We start from the raw sequence: 19,764 nt of genomic DNA on the forward strand, positions 1-19,764 counted from the left end.
CTGGACGTGTGTGCACGGAGTATGTGTGTTCACATATGTGTGTGCTGGCACGTGTGTGTGTACACACGTGTGTGAGTACATGTTTGTACATGTGCACATATGATAAATTACACTGTGTGGTTAAAAGGATGGACTCAGGAGGCAGCCTGCCTGAGTATAAATCTGAGCCCTGCTACTTCCTAGTTACATACACTTGAGCAAGTGTTTTTCACCTTGCGTCAGTGTTCTCATCTTACACAGTTGTAAGATTTAAACAAGTTAATATGTGTAAAGAACTTTGAATACTTAATCCATAGTAAGTACTTAATACAATACTGGCTATTACTACTATAATCATTATAGATTCATTTACTCTATCTTTCAGGTTATATTATTTATACAAGTGCATCAGCCGGTGATTATGACATACATATTTCACTGAAGTGATATTAAAGATATGCCAAGAAAACATTTTGGATTGTGATAATTTAATTAGATAAACTGTGTGGTATAGTACATCATTGGTGACAGGAAACAACTGTGAGAAAGCAACAAAAATTGCATAACTTGGTGGCTCACAGACTACCTGTCAAATAGAGTGAAGTGCATTTATTTATTCAAATGTAGGCCTGCAGCACATCTCTTTCGTGCCAGGATTCGGTGTTAAAATGAAACATGGCACCATACAATCCAGCGGTCATACTCCTTGGTATACACTCCAAGGATCTGAGAACTTACATCCACACAAAAACTCACTTGCTAAAAAGGGAACAGCATGATGGGAATGAGAGCAGATAGTAGACCTCTCTAAGTGTGTTTTATTTTCCAGATCTAACCTGGAACCATATCAATGTCTTAAAAGTATAAAGCAATATTAAATAAAAATGGAAAGGGGGGTAATCCCACCAAACTCGACTTCTGAATTCACAAACTTACCTAAGTTGGAATGGAATCAGTGGCAAAACCACACAGAGAGGACCTATTTCGAGTGATTTGAAACATGCAGTATTTGACTGTATGTCCTTAGTGAGATGTGGCATATATGCACTTAAGACAAAATAAATAAATAAAATCTACAGAGAAGTCAATCTTAATTAATTGTATTGTCATATGTAATATATAATCCTATATTTAAATTGTATTGTAGCATAAAAGTAATTACCAATATTATTAGATACCAAGATTTCCGACGTAAAAGAAAAGAGATACAAACACTCAAAGAAGTTTAAATAAAACAGATTAAATTTGAATTGGAAGTTTCATTATGAATCCATGGTATATCTTTCCTCTTTAAAAACATTTCTGAGTATGGAGGGCACATTGATATTTTACACAAATCGACCTTCACTGAAGACATGATGCCCAGCTTCTGGGAATTCTGTTGGATGTCTTCAGCTGTCAGTCCTTTCTGGGATTACCATGACACAGAGAAACACCTTGTCCAAGGACATGATCCCATGGGCAATGATAAGTAGTAACTAATCTTTGAAGGAGGGGGGAGTATAAAGGCCTGGCCCACTTGGCCCAACCCAATTGTTGAAAGATTCTAGCTCCAGGTCTCCTCCTGGGCCTGCATCTCAGTTCAGCTTTTTCCCTCTGTCTAATGAGGCTTCCTTCCTTTTCCTTCCACCTTTTTTTTTCAACCATAAGAACCCTTTGGTTTTTAACTCTTTGCTTTTTAACTCTGTCTCCCAGGGAATCTGCTTCTTTGGGAACCCAGTTTATGACCCTGAGCTCTATTGCCCAAAACTTCCTAGGACAATAACCAACCCAGTAGCAATAGAGACCTCTTTTGTCTGGGATTAATACCATTTCCCAGCAAGGTTCCTTAGACAAACGTCTGACTGCAGATCTGGGACAGGTAAAAGACAGGGAAGCTATCAAAGGCATTTGTGGTCATGTCAGAAGAACTCAGGAACCAATTTGAAGACATTCTCATTGTTCAAAGATAGTACAATTTGAGCAATTAACAAAACTAGTAATGACAAAATTTTAACTGCTATCAATTGAAACACATCAGAAATGTTAAAAGTTATAAATTTATAATGATACTATAAATTGTCATGTTTGGAGACTGCTAACAAGTATTTATTCTGAAAATTGATAAATAAGGGGAAATAATCAAGTATTTAGCCTATCTGAACTATAAAAACTCAGTAAACTAAGAATAGAGGGTAGCTTCCTCAACTTGATGAAGAATATCTACAAAAAACATAACAGCTAACATCATGCTTAATGGTGAGAAACTTGAAGCATTCCCACTAAGATCAAGTACAAGGCAAGGATGTCCCCTTCTCACCACTCCTTTTCAACATTGTACTGGAAGCTGTAGCTAAAGCAATATGATAAGAAAAGGAAATTAAAGGTATACATATGGAGAAGAAAGAAATGAAACTGTCTTTATTCTCATATGACATGATTGCCTATGTAGAAAATCCAAAAGAATCAACAAAAATACTCCTGGAATGATAAGCAGTTATAACAAGGTTGCAAAATACAAGGTTAATATACATGTCAATTCCTTGCCTACATACCAGTAGTGAACAAATAGACTTTAAAATTAAAGAGACAGTAGCATTTATGCTACTGCCTCTCAAAATTAAATACTTAGATATAAATCTAACAAAATATATATAATATCTGCATGAGGAAGACTACAGAACTCTAATGAACAAAATAATAAAGCTAAATAAAAGTAAAGATATTCTGTGTTCGTGGATATGAATAATCGATATTGCCAAGATGGCAGTTCTCCCCAACCTAATCTGTAGATTCAAAGCAATCCCAATCAAAATGCCAGCAGGTTATTTTGTGAATATATACAGACCGACTCCATATTTTATGTGGAGAAGGAAAAGACCCAGAATAGCCAAATAGTATTGAAGTTAGAAGACTGACACTATCCAACTTCAAGACTTACAATAAACCTACAGTAATCAAAACAGTATAATATTGGTGAAAGAAGAGGCAATCAGACCAAAGGAACAGAAGAGAATCCAGAAATAGACCCACATAAGTATAGTCAATTGATCTTTATCAAAGGAGCAAATGCCATGCAATGAAGTAAAGATAGCCTTTTGAACAAATGGTTCTAGAACAACTGGACATCCACATGCAAAAAGAAAAAAAAAGTGAAAATAGACACATACCTTATACCCTTCACAGAAGTTAACTCCAAATGGATCATACACCTAAATGTAAATTGCAAAACTATAAAAGTCCTAAATGATAACATAGAAGGAAACCTGGATGACCTGGGATATGACAATGACGTTTTAGATACAACACCAAAATCACAATCTGTGAAAGAAATAATTACTGAGCTGGAATTCATCAAAGTAAAAAACTTCTGCTCTTCAGAAGATAATATCAAGAGAATGGAAAGATAAACCACAGACTGGAAGAAAATATTTGCAAAAGAGACATCTGATAAAGGTCTATTTCTAAAGTATATCAAGAACTCTTAACATTCAATAAGAAAAAAAACAAATAACCCAATTAAAAATGTGTGAAGACCTTAACAGATACCTCGCCAAAGGAGATATACAGATAGCAAATAAGAACATGAAAAGATGTTTCATGTCATATATTATCAGAAAAAATTCAAATTAAAGTCACAAGATGCCACAGCACACCCATTAGAATAGCCAAAATCCAGAACACTGACACTGCTATAAATTCAGATTTGCCAGGATTTCTCATTCACTGTTGGTGATAATACAAAATGGTGCAGTCACTTTGGAAGACAGTTGATGGTTTCTTAAAGAACTAATAATCACGTTCCTATTAGTTGATCTAGCAGTCACACTCCTTGATATTCACCCAGTGGAGATGAAAACTTATGTTCACACAAAAGCCTCCACGTGGATGTTTGTAGTAGCCTAATTTTTATTTTCGGAAATTTGGAAGCAGCCAAGATGTCCTTCAGAAGGCGAATGAATAAATAAACTGTAGTATATCCAGACAATGGAATGTTATTTGACACTGAAAAGGTATGAGCTACCAAGGCATGAAAATACATGGAAGAACCTTAACATGCATATTCCCAAGTGAAAGAAGTCAACCTGAAAAGGCTAAATTCTGTATGATTTGAACCATATGACATTCTGGGAGAGGCAAAACTATGGATACAGTAAAAAGATCAGTGGTTTCCAGGGTTTGGAGTAGAGAGGAAGGGATGAATATGTGGAGGACAGAGGATTTTTAGGCAGTGAATATACTCTGTATGATACCATAATGGCGGATACATGTCAGACTCATGGACTATGGTCTAACACAACAGTAAACCCTAATATAAACTATAGACCCCTGGTGAGTATGATGTGTCAATGTAGGTTCATAAGTTATAGCAAATATACCATTCAGGTGGGGGCTGTTGATGATGGGGAGGCTATGCATATGTTAGGGCAAGGTGTATATGGGAAATCTTGTATCTTCCTCTCACTTTTACTGCAAACCTAGAACTGTTCTAAATAATAAAGTCTATTAGGGGCGCCTGGGTGGCTCAGTGGGTTAAGCGTACAGCTTCAGCTCAGGTCATGATCTCACAGTTTGTGAGTTCAAGCCCCGCATGGGGCTGTGTGCTGACAGCTTAGAGCCTGGAGCCTGCTTCAGATTCTGTGTCTCCCTCTCTCTCTGCTCCTCCCTGGCTCATGCTCTGTCATTCTCTCTCCTTCAAAAATAAGTAAAAACATTTAAAAAAAATTTTTGAAGTCTATTAAATTAAAACAAAAAACAAAAAACAGAGGAGCCTGTGTGGCTCAGTTAAGCATCCAACTCCTAATTTCTCCCCCACCTTCCTCTGTCCCTCCCCTGCTGGTGCACACGCTCTCTCTCTCTCTCAAAAAAAAAAAAGTAAATAAAAATAACACGCTAAAAATAGAATAAAGAATACTTTTCAAAAATATGCACCAATATTTAACCCCCCCAAGAAAAAAATACCCTCTAACTGCTAATGACCACTACTATGAAAACACTAGGTATTACTACAATAAAATATTCAGTTGGACTATTAAAAAATGAGACATTGTATATCCCAATCCACTAGGAGGGTACAGTGTAAAACACTGAAATAGAGGTAGGAGAAAAGTAAAACAGCAATGTCCTATCAATTAGGCAAATTTAAAATTCTGTTTTCTTTTTCAGGGGGCACCTAAACCGATAGCCATTGAACCGTGTGCTGGGAACAGAGCTGCTGTTCTGACTGTGTTTCTTTGTCTGCCGCGAGGATCATCAGGTGCCCCTCCTCCTGGGCAGTCAGGTAAGATGAGTGGAACCACCAGCAGTTGAGCAAAACATGCGGACTAAACAGAAGAAATAATACTACCACATAGCACAGTGAGGATATTTACGTGGTTCTAATTTAAAGCATGGCCGAATTTATTAGAATACAAACTTTTCCAAAAGATCTAGAAACCTACATTGCTATAAATTCAGATTTGCCAGGATTTTTCTTAAAAATGCGTGTAAAATACGTGTGTATGTTCGTGTGTAATATACACGCATGTGTGTTCACACACGCACCCCCCAATTTGTTGTTGTAACTACAGTGAGAAATCTCATTAGCATGGCAAACAAATTTTTGACTTTGGGGCAGCTTCTTTTTTCCCAGTATGTGTGTCATACAGGATACAAAGTTATAAACATGATTAGAAGTTTGCTTCATAAATATGGAACCAAATTAAGGAATGTACTTGCACGTTTGGAATGTGTACCATGTCAGAGGGTGCTAGCTTCATATCACATACACTGAATATGTGTTCTTGTTATCAGCACCAGACAGCTGGAGCTCATGGGCCAGGGAATCCTCCCCATCCGATGGCACAGCCTTTGCTTCTGAATCTCCTTTTCTCACATGAAAAGCAAAAGCATATTTTGAAAATGGGGGTAACTGTATGTGTCCTCTGGGAGTTCTTCTCATCGCTGTGATGTTGTCCATATTGTAAATATGCAGAATGTTGAGTGTAACTTGTGATTAAATAACAAACCATGCTATTTCTCTCTTTTTACATATTCTATTCCATTTACTTACAATGTGAAATTTTTCAATCTCCTGATTATTTGCTCCCTCCAACACTTATGAAATGGATGCTTTTTGAGGGTTAGGGTAATTTCAAATCAGTCTTTCTTTTCAATTCCCCTGAAGTATAAAGGGCCAGAGATCTGGCAAGGTCTCAATAACAGTAATTGATGTTGAACTCACCTCCCTGCTTATTTTTTCTTTTCTTGGTTCCCTAGCTAGCTTTGACCTTGCTCCTTTCTTGATTTGTATCCACCCTGGCACAAAAATGGAAGCTACACTACTTTATACCTTGTAAACTTCAGATGTTCATGTAACAGAATTTTCCCATGTGGGGGCAGAGGGTTTCCATCACCTCTAGCATTGTCATTTGTGGCATCTGATAATACCTTGTTGCAGGGATTTTCACCCAAAGCTTATTCGTAGATGTTCATTGAAAGAAATAAGCATTCTCTGTACTTTGTCATACACCAAGGGAACGTCTTGCACTTCTTTCAGAACCGCCATGGTAAATGTAAATGGGATGCAGGAAGTAGAATAGTTTGGCACTGGTCAGATAAGATGAATAATTATAGGTACCATGCCCAGCTAATGGAAGCATTGTTTTAAGGCTGGGATGATTTCCAAAACAAACACTTTGCTAATGAAAACAAGTTCGTGTGATATACACCAAGGTTCTTCTAAATCCTTGACAAGATGACGTACTGATGGGCAGAGTGAAGGCGACTGCCAATACTCTGTCCTTTTAACCTTTGAGATCTTTTTGACTGATTTGAAAGAACCAGGTAGCAGTGTGGGCCATTTCCTTAGCTGTGTTCTGTTACAGTTGCGTTATGATTACTAACGCTAATGCCATTTTAGATGTGCATAGTGCTCTACTCTTTACAAAGTGTTTTCTTATTTTTCACATTTGATCCTCAGGACAAGCCCATGCAATACGTATAAAACTCACTTTGTAAATGAGGGAATTGAGATATAGAAATCTCTGTATTTCTACATTCAAGGAATAATTAGGAAACTACTAGAGTATAAAGCTAAAGAACCAAAACATACTTATTGCTAACCTTCTAGGTAATTTTCCCTGATGATCTGTAGCAGAGAACTTATTTCTCTATAATCCATAGCCCATGTCTTCACAGAGCCCAACATTTGAGGAGTACTAAAAATGTCTGCAGAGTTGAAACCAGTCAGTAGACAAAACCTTGAGTTAACTTACCATACTTTTTACAGAGCCTGTAGTTTGAGCTATGTTGGGTATCTGTGTGCATAATTCAGGATGGATTTGTTCTTTGTTTAAAAAAAAAAAGCTAACAAATGTTTTCCAGCTATTTTTATAAGAGTAGGAATACTCTGAGTCTACTTCAAAATACAGTATTCTCTGCTGTCTGCAGTCTACTTTGAAATGCATCAAAAACATAGTATTGATGAGTAGGTAGTAGGATGGGTAGATGGACAGATACATTATAAAGCAAGGAAAGTAAATGTGAATGGTAGAATCTAGGTGGTGGGAACACAGTTGTTAAAATTCTCTCTTTCCACTTTGCTATAGGTTTGAAAGTTTTTATGGTAAGATGTTGGGAAACAATAAAATAAAAACTCCTGACTTCACTGCAACCAGCCAACCAAACAAACAAGCAAAACAAACCCCTCCCCCCCCCCAAAAATAAAAACACAGTCAGTGTCTGTAGAGGGTTTTCTAATGTTCACATCTCAGTTTTCCCTGAACAAAGCAAATACCGATACCAATATACAAACTAAATGATTTATTTTTTTCACTCTTCATCAAGATTCTTGGTGTGTACACAGGCAATTAAAATGTAACAAAATATAATCCAATATTTGAGAGGATGTGCATGCCAATGATTTTGGGGGAACCATATCGGCTCTTGGAAAGGAAATGGTGATGTTGGTTATCTCATTCCGAGAGTTGGGCTTATCTCATATCTTTACAGAAAGTCCATCTATGTGCCCGTGCTGGCACAGTGCCGCACACGTGGAAAGCAGTTCGTACATACCTTTGACGAGAATAGTGGTAGAGGGGGAGCTTTATGGACAGACTCCCGACCCATCCCCACTATGTGAAGGACAGGGCGCCGGGAGCCTTCCCCTGGCTATTGGGAGATTTATGTCTCCAAATATTAGCAAATGTATTCAATGATTAATTAGTCTTACTTATTAGATTATAAGTTCTCTTGCAGTACTTAGTACAGTATCAAAATGTTTGACCAGCCCCTTTTGACCTGTAGCTTTTGAAATGTTGGGTGACACTTTTCATAATGCACTCTTCCTTACCATGAATGAAGGCACTTAAGACAAGGATAAGTTTGGGGACAAGGAGATGGTGGAGGCATCCCAGGAGCATGGTGGTTTTCTCTCCGAAACTGAACTTCAGTACTGACAAATAAATGATTCAGAAACACACAGGTGCTAGGTTTTAGCCATCTCTTTAAAGTAGCAGCTAGTAATTTTTTTTAGCATGTGGCATCATCGTTGGACTTTATTCTCCTTCCACCAGAAAGCATGTCAGTAACTCCTAGCAAGTAATAAGTATCTAAAATGTGTGATGTCCTTTCCATGGCTTTCATCTTAACAGAGGTCAAAAGGAAAACTGCAGATTCATCCTTCAGCTTACCCCATGTACTAAATATTTTTTAATGTAATGAATTTAGGTGTTTGTGAGCAATTCGCCCTCTTGGTGGCTTAGAAGAGTAAAAGCAAAAGATATTAAATAGGCTTTTTGGCATTCCTGGAGCTGGACTAATCAGGTTCCCAGCTCCCCCACCCCCGTAAACCTGCTGCTTCATGACTGTATTTTTTGTGTGTGTGTGAGAGACTGCTGCCAACCAGGCCACACTCTTTGGGTTCATGTGGGATTTCTGGGGTTGACATTTGCACAGTGTCATCAGTAGAGGTTGAAACACTGACATCCCCATGAAAACAGGACACATCAGGTAAATGCTGCATGACACTGAACAACCAAGCATGACTCCAGTCACCTTGGACACAGCAAGGTCCCCAGGAGTTTTGGAGTCACATTAAGATGAAATGTGGACAAAGTAAATACAGCTCTTCAAAAGCATAAATTGAAAGTGATAATGATTGCCATCACTTTGTGATGGGAGATTATGGATTTCATCGTTTATGGATTCTCACTAATAACAAGCAGATTAACTCTTCTCACTGGATTAAAAAATCTCAGGGGCACAGATGTCCACTGCCAAAAAGGAGCTATGTGTTTCAACTCAAAGTAGAATTTTGCCCTGAACTTGCCTCATATTTGATGGAGGCTAGCATTACCAAAAAGAAGACAGTGCAACGTCTAAGGTTTTGATTTTTTTTTTTCTTTAGGCTTAGAACTTTTGGCAGGATGACCAGATTATTTTGAAAAATCTAGAAATATTGTATAATGTTTAAAATGATAGTCAACTCACAGTGCCATGGGTAATGATGACAAAAAGAGACCTTGGTTTAATTGAATGAAAAAGAGGTAGGTCGGGGCACCTGGGTGGCTCAGTCATTTAAGTGTCCAACTCTTGATTTCAGCTCAGGTCATGAGCTCACAGTTTGTGGGATTGAGCCTCACATTGGGCTCCGTGCTGACAGCACAGAGCCTGTTTGGGATTCTCCCTCTTCTTCTCTGTCTCTGCCCCTCCCCTACCTGTGCTCTCTCTCTCTCAAAATAAATAAACATAACAAATAAAAATAAAAATAAAAAGAGGTAGAAGAAAGCAAACTAGTAGTTCTGAGCATTATATCAGGTGCTTTCCATACAGTCATTAGTTTAACCCTCTTAATGATTCTGAAAAATAGCTATTATTATCCCACTTTTACAGACAAAAAAACAAAAAACAAAAAAACCAAAAAACCTTGAAACTCAAAAGAGATCAAATGACTAGTCCTGGGTCCTACATCTAGTGAGAGAATGAGCCAGAGCTCACATCCAGGACCAAGTGCATCCTCAGCATGTGGGACTCTCCCTCATCACAGTGCTTCTCTGGACAGTCATACAAGAGTACTCCAGATATTCCTTTTCCTGAAAAGCTTTATATACAGAGTTGAAGAGAAAGGACCTGGCAGGTTCTATAAGCATTGAGCTTAAGGAGAGAAGAAGGATAGATTTATCTTTCTTGGTGATTTAACTCCAGAACTTTGTAAAGTGCAGCGATGTGCATACCACGCCAAATTGTTGTGATTCAGTGTATGTGATAGAAGTGAGGGACTTGCCATTAACGGAAAAGAACTTCAGCTCGTATATGTGAGCTATGGACTTGAGTCACAAGTCCTGAGATCCAGATCCAACTCTGCCACCGACTAGCTGTGTGTCCGTGGGCAAATTTTGTAGTAGTCTCCGGGTCCTATTTTCCTGTGTATAAAATGATGGCATGGAGGTAAATTCCTAGGATGCATCCCACACCAATCCTCTTATAAAATTCTACTACAGATTATGCTAAGTCTACCAGCTTGGTGTAGGAAGGGCAGATAACGTGTCCCTTAACTTACCTTTCCAGCTGCTCAGGACCAGTGAAGAAACTGTATTTCTATATATTTCTATATATTTCTTATTAGTGACTAGAAGAATTCTCTCTGATTCTTAAATTTTCAAAATATCTTAATAGTGCTATTAATGAAGGCTAGTTTCAATCTTCTCAGCATGTTTGGAAGATGGAGATAGTTCCTCTTGCCCCACTGTAGAAGTGAGTAAGAGGGATGTCACAGCACCAGTGAGAGGCAGAAGGTCGTCTACCATCCCAGAGATGGTTTGGGAACAGACTGCAGGTCTGCAGGTTCTCAGTGTGGTACTCTTTCCTCTGAAGCCAGTTTTTAAAGCTAATTCACATTTTCCAAAGGCTCCTGGGTTTTCCTGTCCCTTAAGTCTCTCTGTTTTCCTTCCATAACTTTGCCAGTGTATCTTCACACTTGTAGAAGCACACCTGCTGATCTAATGTTAGCACTCTCTCTGGTATTGGTGGCTGGAAAAGGAAATAAAACTACTGAGCCATATCAAGACTTCATTATAAAAAAAAATCATGGTAGTTACCTTTTAACCTCAAATCCAAGTATTATTTATATCCACCATATATATCTTCGTAAAGAAGAAAACAGAAAAATGAGTATTACATCGCAAAATTATAAAATTAGGCAGAGAGCCCAGTCAACAGCTAAACATCTGAGATTATTGTTAATAAATATGACTCTGTGTCAAAAACATACCTGCTTTTAAAAAGGCCCACAAATCAATAATAGGAAAGAATTTTATCTTCTATTCATTTGAGAATATTTAGAAGTATCTGCTACATGCCAGGCACTGCGTTTATGGTAGTGAACAAAACAGAATTTCTGTCCCCATAAAGGTTACAGCCTATGTGGAGATAAATGTGAAATACACAATCATGCCAATGAATCCATAATTACAAATTGTGTTAGGTGGTATGGACCAGGAGACAGTGCTGTGAAAGAGAGTTGAAATAATACTGATCTACAATTGCTAAGCTTAATGTCATTGTAAGCGAGTAACAAAATGGTGATCATTCAGACGCTCTTTCCTCGGTTCTCATGCCGCCATGTCTCTGTCCTGCTCGACAGCTGAATAGTCCCCACCTTGCCTCCTCAGCTTCTGGAAACGCTCTCCACTGGTGTTCTGTGGCCTATCTCAGGTACCCACGTAGAATTTACTTACGGATAATGGATGTAGAGCACCCCTCTGTTCTTGGTCTGCCTCATCTGCTTCTGAATATAGGTGGGCATCCCCCAGGTTTGATCCTTTAGCCAACTTCTCATCCGGCTCCATCCTGTCCCTCGAGGGTTGTGCCCTCGTCACTCCCAGGGGAGCTAATTCCTGACCGACCCTGGGTCTCGAGCCAACACTGCTCACCTGTTGAGTACTACCATCGCAACCTGAATCTGCCGCTCTCCCCCTTCCCCCTCTCCCTGTTACCATCATCACCTACTCCCCCACTGTTACTGTGAAGTTCGTTGGCTTCAGAGTGGCTCAAGTTTGAAATCCCAGAGTTGCTTTCCTTCTTGTTTCTTTCTCCCATTTTACATCCAAATAATCATGAAGCTCTTTTAGATTTTGCCCCTATGGCAGATAGAACATCCGTCTCCTTCTGGCCGTTCTTCCTGTTTCCAGTTTTCTTCTGGGCACTGGCGCCTCTCACTGGACTCCTGCCAAAAGAGAGCACGATTCTAATCACATCACCCTCTTCCTTGTAAACCTTTGCCGACTTTTCATTGCCTGTTCAAGTGAGTCCAGACATTTACCCTGGGGTGTGAGGTCCTCCTCCACCTTGCCAGAGCCTAGCTGCACAGCCCCACCGGCGAGCCGGGGGCCCTTGAGTTGTCATTTTTAACTTCTTGGACCCTCTGTTCTCCCATCTGTAAAATAAGGGAGATGACCACATGGTATGTCTATGATTTTTGCCAGGCTTGTAATTCCACGTGTATGTTTCTTCCTATGATTCCGTGAGCGTGTGTGTTGTCCGTCCCACTCACCGTTGTTCCTTGTGCTTGAAATGCCCTCTCCTGCTCAGCTGCCAGTTTCTAAAACCCAGTTCAGAAGCCAGTTCCTCTTCCATGAAGACTTCGGTTCCCTCCACGCAAACATGACATCACTCTCCTTGAAATCCCTTAGGATTTCCTGGTTCAGTTCTTCACTGCCTCCTAGTTGGTGTCACTAGAGTGTTGTGAATTTTTCTTCACTTTCTCCCCAGGTAGTAAGCTCTCTGTGGGCAGGGGCTATGTCTTATTTTGTCTTTGAATCCCCAGCAGCTAATAAGTTCTTGGTACTTAGTAGTTGCTTGATAAATACTTAACTGATTAATAAAATTTAATTACCTTTAAATGATAGAACTTCACCAAAAAATGTGGAGAATATATATATATATATATATATATATATATATGTATATGTGTATATATGTGTGTGTGTGTATATATATATATATATATATATATATATATGTCCTACAAATGTAAAATTTACTGTTTATAATTTTACTTTCAGGCCCAGAATTTTTGATAGACTGGATTTTATGTATTTATGATTCATGTAGGATTCAAGTACATGTCTTAGAGACTAAAATCAAGCTCAGCATTGTACCTTTGGTGGAAAATATCTTTTGGGGCACCTGGGTGGCGCTCTCTCTCTCTCTCTCTCTCTCTCTCTCTCTCTCAAAATAAATAAACTTAAAAAAGAAAAATATATATTAAAACTTATTTGCTTAGATTTAAGGTTCAAGGAAAATCAGAATATTAGGGAAAATGATACAAAAAATAAGGCAATTTATATTTCCAATGTAGCATATACTAAACCTATCATAAACATTCCATTTTTATGATTTGAATGTTGATTTCTTTCTTGCGTAATAATTTTTACATTTTATTTAAGCTTGAAAGAGCACAACTAGGTTCCACCCTTTATGACCAGAAAAAGAACTCTGAATCTTATAGAATATTGTCTACATATTAGTTGTAGTTAGGACACATAACCTTACAAAATGTATATGGAAAATTAAAAGTATCAATTGCTGTTGTAGTTGTTATTATTAACACATACCATTTGTTTTGAATCTGTTCAATGTTCATTACGATTCTTTGAATTATCATCACCCAATAAAGTATATCATCACTTTTCTTTCAAAGACGAGAAAAATAAACTCATGGGGCACGGGGAGGTTAAGTCACCTTCCTACAACCACATAGCCAGTAAGTTATTGAGCCAGAATTTATTTTTTTAATGTTTATTTATTTATTTATTTATTTTTGAGAGGGAGGGAGGAAGGGAGGGTGAGCATGAGCAGGGGAGGGGCAGAGAAGGAGGGAGACAGAGAATCCCTCAGTGCTGTCAGTGCAGAGCCCAATGCGATCCCCACATGAGATCATGACCTGAGGCAAAATCAAGAGTTGGACACTTAACCGACTGAGCCACCCAGGTGCCCCAAGCCAGAATTTAAAACCAGAAAATCTCACACCATAAGGTTCTTCCCAAAATTTTTTTTCCATGTGGATAGTGAGGAGTGGGGGTGGTTATGGTCAAATACCATTAGCTCTGTCCTTTTTGGGATAGTATAAGCTTTTTCTTTCACTGCCTAGTGTCTCTGTGAAGTGACATGGCCACGATCCTTCCATTTGAGATTTTAATTTTTTTTCTTTGTGCCATTGTTAACAGAGAGAAGTTGACTAATGTGCCAAGGCAACAAAGAAAAAAAAAATAGGACAAGAAACTTGAAGAATAGTGAACATGGCTAATTAAAAATACTGTAAAGTGAGTAAAACACTCCCTCTAGAAGTGAACTCAAACACTTTCAGGATAGAAACAAACTCACATGAAAACTCAGAATGTATGGATATGAAAAATGAGACCTCCAGCACTGAAAGAGTGGCCAACATATTTTTCTTTGCTTTTTCTTTTCTTCACCTGCCACTCTGTTCAGGTATTTCTACAATTGATTGGCAAATAAATACTGTGGTCAAAGAGAAAAATAGAAAAAAAGTAAGCAACTCAACAAATCAACTTACAAAGCCAAAGGGGAAAAATCAAGATTTGTCTGGAATCAGTAAGCTGTCTTCAAAGCAACAAAATGAAATAAGAATTTGTGGGTATGAATAAAATTTAAAGCCTAAATCAGCCCCCTAGTAGTATGATGGCTGACACCATGTTACACTGATAGCTGATTTAATCTTCCAATTAGTAAGATATTTCACTTTTAATTGGCCATGAGTTAAGTAGTCCTGCTTTATTACATACATGTAGGGGAATTTAGCAGAAGGTCACCTCCTGCCTTTACTAAGGATAGATGGGTAATCTGGAGTGTCAGAGAATTTTAGAATTTTTGGAACTTCAGAAATTGGACTTAGATTTGTCTAGCTCATAGTTCAATGGGGACTGAAACCAAGATCTATGGATCTCCCATGGAGGGAGAAAATTTAGCCCTCCCTCCTGTTTATTATGCCACAGTGTAAAACCTGACAAGAAGAGATAACAATAATAATCCCCTTGTTGCCAGGAAGCAGCATTGCACACCTCTTGCCACCAAGGCCCAGAAATGGCAGACAGAAATGAATTCCCTAGATCCAAAAAGGAAAATTAAAGGGCTTGAGAAAATATGTCTGCTTACCAGCAGACTGATAAAATGCTAAGAAAATGTGGGTCAAGGGCCCTGGGAATTTCTTCTTTTCATAGAAACATTTTTCTGGTGACCACTTCAAAGGGCCAGTGGTTCCTTAGCAAATCCATTTGGAAGGAGTGTATTCAAGTTTTGATAAAAATTCCATGTTACACGGATAGCTTATTTAATCTCCTACCATTTACTGTAAAATGGTGTCACAGAACCTACCAAAGGCATCATTGGGTGTGAAAAATCCTTCATTCTCAATGAAAAGCCCAGGAAGGAGCAAGTACCCAAGGAAGCCGTGTTGTAATTCTATAAAAGGTAAACACTGATTATAACAACATTAACTACTTAAGGCCAGAACCATCTTTCTCTAAGGACTTTTAGGGAAAGAGTTAATGGCCCTCTGAAAAGTATATAATTTTCCTCCTTTTATCCACACTATTGTTTGCAGATGAACGTAGCCCATGTAAGTTAGGTCTGTATCCATAACTGATGGACATCCATTACTGACGGGCATCCAATCAGATGGTCATGCAGATAAAGCACTGGCAAAACTTAAGAGAGAGCTCATCCTCTTCCTTAAGAGTAAGACTCCAAAGAAGGAGTTTGAGGAGTTCTACTTGGTCCCCAGAATGATCTTAGAAGCCTTGGAGGAATAAGCGAATTCTTGCCCCATGAACCTGCTGTCTGACACAATTTGAACTGAACCTTGAAGGCCCTAAAAGTCTGGATGCAGTGACCATACATTCAGTTCCATTTATTCAACAAACCAGGCAAAGATCATCAGATCAATAACATGACTCTGCCATCTGCTTCCCCCTTGCTCACCATCTTAATGAAAAATGACTCCTTAAGTGTTCTGGGAGGCAATTAGCCCTGAATGTAGAGCTGTGATGGGGAGAAGTTGCATCACATTTGTATTCAAAACTTTACTGGTAAAATGTAAAGGAAACTGTTGTCCATATTAATAGACACATAAAATGTATAAATGGGGTAATTTGGTATTACTCTATTTATGCATACTATTATACAATTGCAAAAACACAGAGATAGGAAGGGCACTGAAATGACATCTGGCTCATCCAACTGCTTGTGGCCACAGCTGGTGACCCTGCCCACAATCATCTTGGACAGACAGTTTCTAAAGACTTTTCCAAAAGGCATGCCCATAACTTCTGGGACTAATTCGTTCTGTTATTTAACTGGCTTCACTGCGATTTGATCCCATTTTCTTCTGTTCTCTTTTTTTGTTGTTGTTCTCATCCTTCCAGAAACAGAGAACAGCTGATAGTGCTCCTTATAATAATCCATCACGTGGTAGAAGGCAGTTTTGAAATCACCTCCCAGGTCAGGTTCAACACACTGCTCCCAGTCCTTCTGTCTGTGCTGTCCAGCCTGTGTCTTCCAGCTTCCAGGGTCACCTCTTGGCTCTGAGAATGTACTTCAACCTTCCCAAGTATCATTGACTCAATAATCATGGAATAGAAAGAGATTCTAAAGGTGGTTCTGTCCCTTTGTTTGAAAGATGAGGAAACTGAGGTTCACCTGAAGAGACTTCTTGGAGCCCACCATTCTAGAACCCAGGGGGGCTTTCTCTGGCTTCAGTCTCATTGTCTCGGTGCTGACCTCTCTTTTAAAACCAGCTGCCCTGTCCTGCTGGTTACTTCCCCCACGCAGTTCAATAGGACGACTCTGGCTCTTCAGACGCTTTATGCCATTCTGCATTTTATATTTATACCTACTGTTTTTCTTGCACAAGAAAAGGGACCAGTTCATTTCAGTTAATGTCTCTGATGTTTCAAGGTCATTTTTGAAGTTTATCCCATTATTTTAAGCTCCATTCTCATGCCCTATGCCCTGTTTGTGTTATCTGCAAATATGGGATTTTAGGGAGATATAAAATACTTCACACTGCTGGATTCTAAAGTGATTTTTAAAATACACTTTGAAATTATGGACACACCACACCCCTGTCCTATGCATGTTCTAGTCCGTCTGCCTGGATGGTCCTCCAACACACAACACTTACACCTTCCTTTCCAACAAGAGAATGTCACTTCAGGGGTCACCTCCTCTGTGAAACTTGTTTCCATCCTCAGTTCACTCCTTTGGTTTTTATTTACTATCACATTTTTATTATAGTGTCTCTGTTTTACCCAGAGAAGCTAAGGGCAAGGGTTTTACCCCCTTATTTATCGTTATATCTCCAGGGCCTAAGTGGTGCCTAGAACGTAATAGAAACTCAATACGTGTACTTAATTATTTTACTCCTTTCTCTTACTCATCTGTCCTTACTGGTGCTAACTTCCCCGAGTCTGGCTCTTAAGCTAGCTGTGATTTCATATTTTCACCTGCATTTTTCCCATGTACTTTTAATAGATACCTTACTATAAATTAATTCTATATGTTTGTCAGTTTTTAAAAATGAAAAAAAATCCCTCCCTAATCTCTGGCCTAATTTTTGGCTTATGAAATAGAATAAAAAATTGCACTGAGGTTAAAACAATGGATCCTTCGTTGCTGACTAGGACTATTGTGTCAGCCCCATTCTAAGGGACAATTTGTCACAAGTCCTTTTAGTCATTTTGCAATATGTGATTTTTTTCTACATTTAACAGGATTCTTTGGGTCTTTTGATATTTTTTTTCCATACATAAAAATCACTGTGATGATTTGGTCATTTCTAAGATCATTGTTTGACCATTTCTGAGACCATCCTTTTCTCTTTTCTTAAAAATGAGTGTTTCAAAGTGTTCTCTTCATTCTGGGTGATATAAGCAGGATCTGAGTCTGTACTCCTTGTCTTAGTGGTCTAGGCATGAGTCACCAGACCTTGCTTCTGCTGCTTAGACCATCATCCTTTTATAGCTGTTGTTTAAGGTTGAGATTTTCTCAAAAGTTTTGAATCTCTGTATTTTAATATTTGTTACCAGCCTTTTCTCTTACATGCAAAAACAAGTCAATCTTTTTTTTTTTTTTTTTTTTTTAAATTTTTTTTTTTTTAACGTTTATTTATTTTTGGGACAGAGAGAGACAGAGCATGAATGGGGGAGGGGCAGAGAGAGAGGGAGACACAGAATCGGAAACAGGCTCCAGGCTCTGAGCCATCAGCCCAGAGCCCGATGCGGGGCTCGAACTCACGGACCGCGAGATCGTGACCTGGCTGAAGTCGGACGCGTAACCGACTGCGCCACCCAGGCGCCCCAAAAAAACAAGTCAATCTTTTTAAACCTGTCTTATGCTTAGTGCATTCCAGATCATGTTCTATTTCACGTTATATTCCAGGAGTCACTTTCGTCTTTGCATTAGTGTTTTTCACTTTCTCCAACACATCAGAATCATCTGTGTTCCGTAGTCTTCTTAGGTGACTTATACTCTTGTCAGGACACTCCACATCCCATTTCAGCTCTTTGTACAGCTCTTTTCTGCCCATCTGAGCTTTCCCTCAACTTCCTTTTCTATCTGCATTACAAGTATTTCTAAGAAACTCAAATTAAAACATACTGAGATATCATTTCTCACCTATCATGTTGGTGAAAATTAAAAAAGTATGACAACACACTGCTGGTGACAGTGCAAACTGGAGCAGTCCTGTTGGAGGGGAATTTGCCAATAAATACCTAACAAAACTACACTTGCCCTCTTTTGACCCAGAGATTCCACTCATAGGAATAGACCCTAAAATATACCTCCAGAAATATGAAAATATATGGGCATGGCTATTCATTTCAGCATTGTTTGTAATCACATGATATGGGAGACAAATGAGCACACAGAGGGAAGTAATAAAATAAATTATGTTTTATCCACAAATGGAGTACAGTACATCTGTAAATATAAGATGAGGGGGCACCTGGGTTGCTCAGTCAGTCGAGTGTCCAGCACTTGATTTCGGCTCAGGTCAGATCTCAAGAGCTGTGGGATCAGGCCTCACGTTGGGCTCTGTGCTGTCAGCACAGAGCCTGCTTGGGATTCTCCGTCTCCCTCTCTCTCTTCCTCTCCCTTCACTTGCACACACACTCTCTCTCAAAGTGAGTAAATAAACATTAAGAAAAAAGATGAGGAATATCTCTATGAACTGGTAAGAAATTATTTCCAGGATATATTAATAAGTGAGAAACATAAAGTGCAAAGGAATATCTAGAATATAGAAGAATATGTCTTTCATATAAGAAATAAGGAAATTAAAAAATATATATACAGATATCTACTCAATTTTGCAGAAGATTACAAGAAAGATAAGTGAGATTGCTTACCTCAAGGGAGTGGGGTGGAAATGGAACATGAAAATGGGGGAATTGAATCAGGAATGAGGCGGGGAGTGATGCTTGTTTGAGTATACCTTTTTATATACTGCTGGAAACATTGTAGTGTTTCACATACCCATACTTGGTCATACATAAAGAAATAAAATCAGGATGTGGGGAACCTAAAATGGAATGCAATCCATAAAAACTGAACCTAAATGTATTTCAAGTGAATAGCATACCTGCACTGAATGGATAGGAAAGAAAAAAGCAGCCTAAGTAACTTTGCAAAGTAATGTTGTGACCGTATACTGTAAGGCTAAAAGCAAACAGAGCTATGTGTAAACATCGTATTATAGTTAGCACATTTGAGTCTTTGGAAATGGGAGGGGTGTGGGTTAGCAAT

At 38.6% G+C, this 19,764-nt stretch overlaps 1 protein-coding gene across 1 annotated transcript in view; it reads left to right on the plus strand.

Moving 5' to 3' along the window:
* Nucleotides 1-19,764, plus strand: part of ATRNL1 (attractin like 1) — a 782,697-nt gene that overhangs the window by 663,472 nt on the left and 99,461 nt on the right. Inside the window, exon 28 of the mRNA XM_043597648.1 lies at nt 5,125-5,239. Coding sequence (XP_043453583.1) covers nt 5,125-5,239 — 115 coding nt within the window. The remainder of the gene's footprint in view (nt 1-5,124; nt 5,240-19,764) is intronic.

The sequence above is a fragment of the Prionailurus bengalensis genome, chromosome D2, assembly GCF_016509475.1.
Source record: "Prionailurus bengalensis isolate Pbe53 chromosome D2, Fcat_Pben_1.1_paternal_pri, whole genome shotgun sequence".
Taxonomy (NCBI): domain Eukaryota; kingdom Metazoa; phylum Chordata; class Mammalia; order Carnivora; family Felidae; genus Prionailurus; species Prionailurus bengalensis.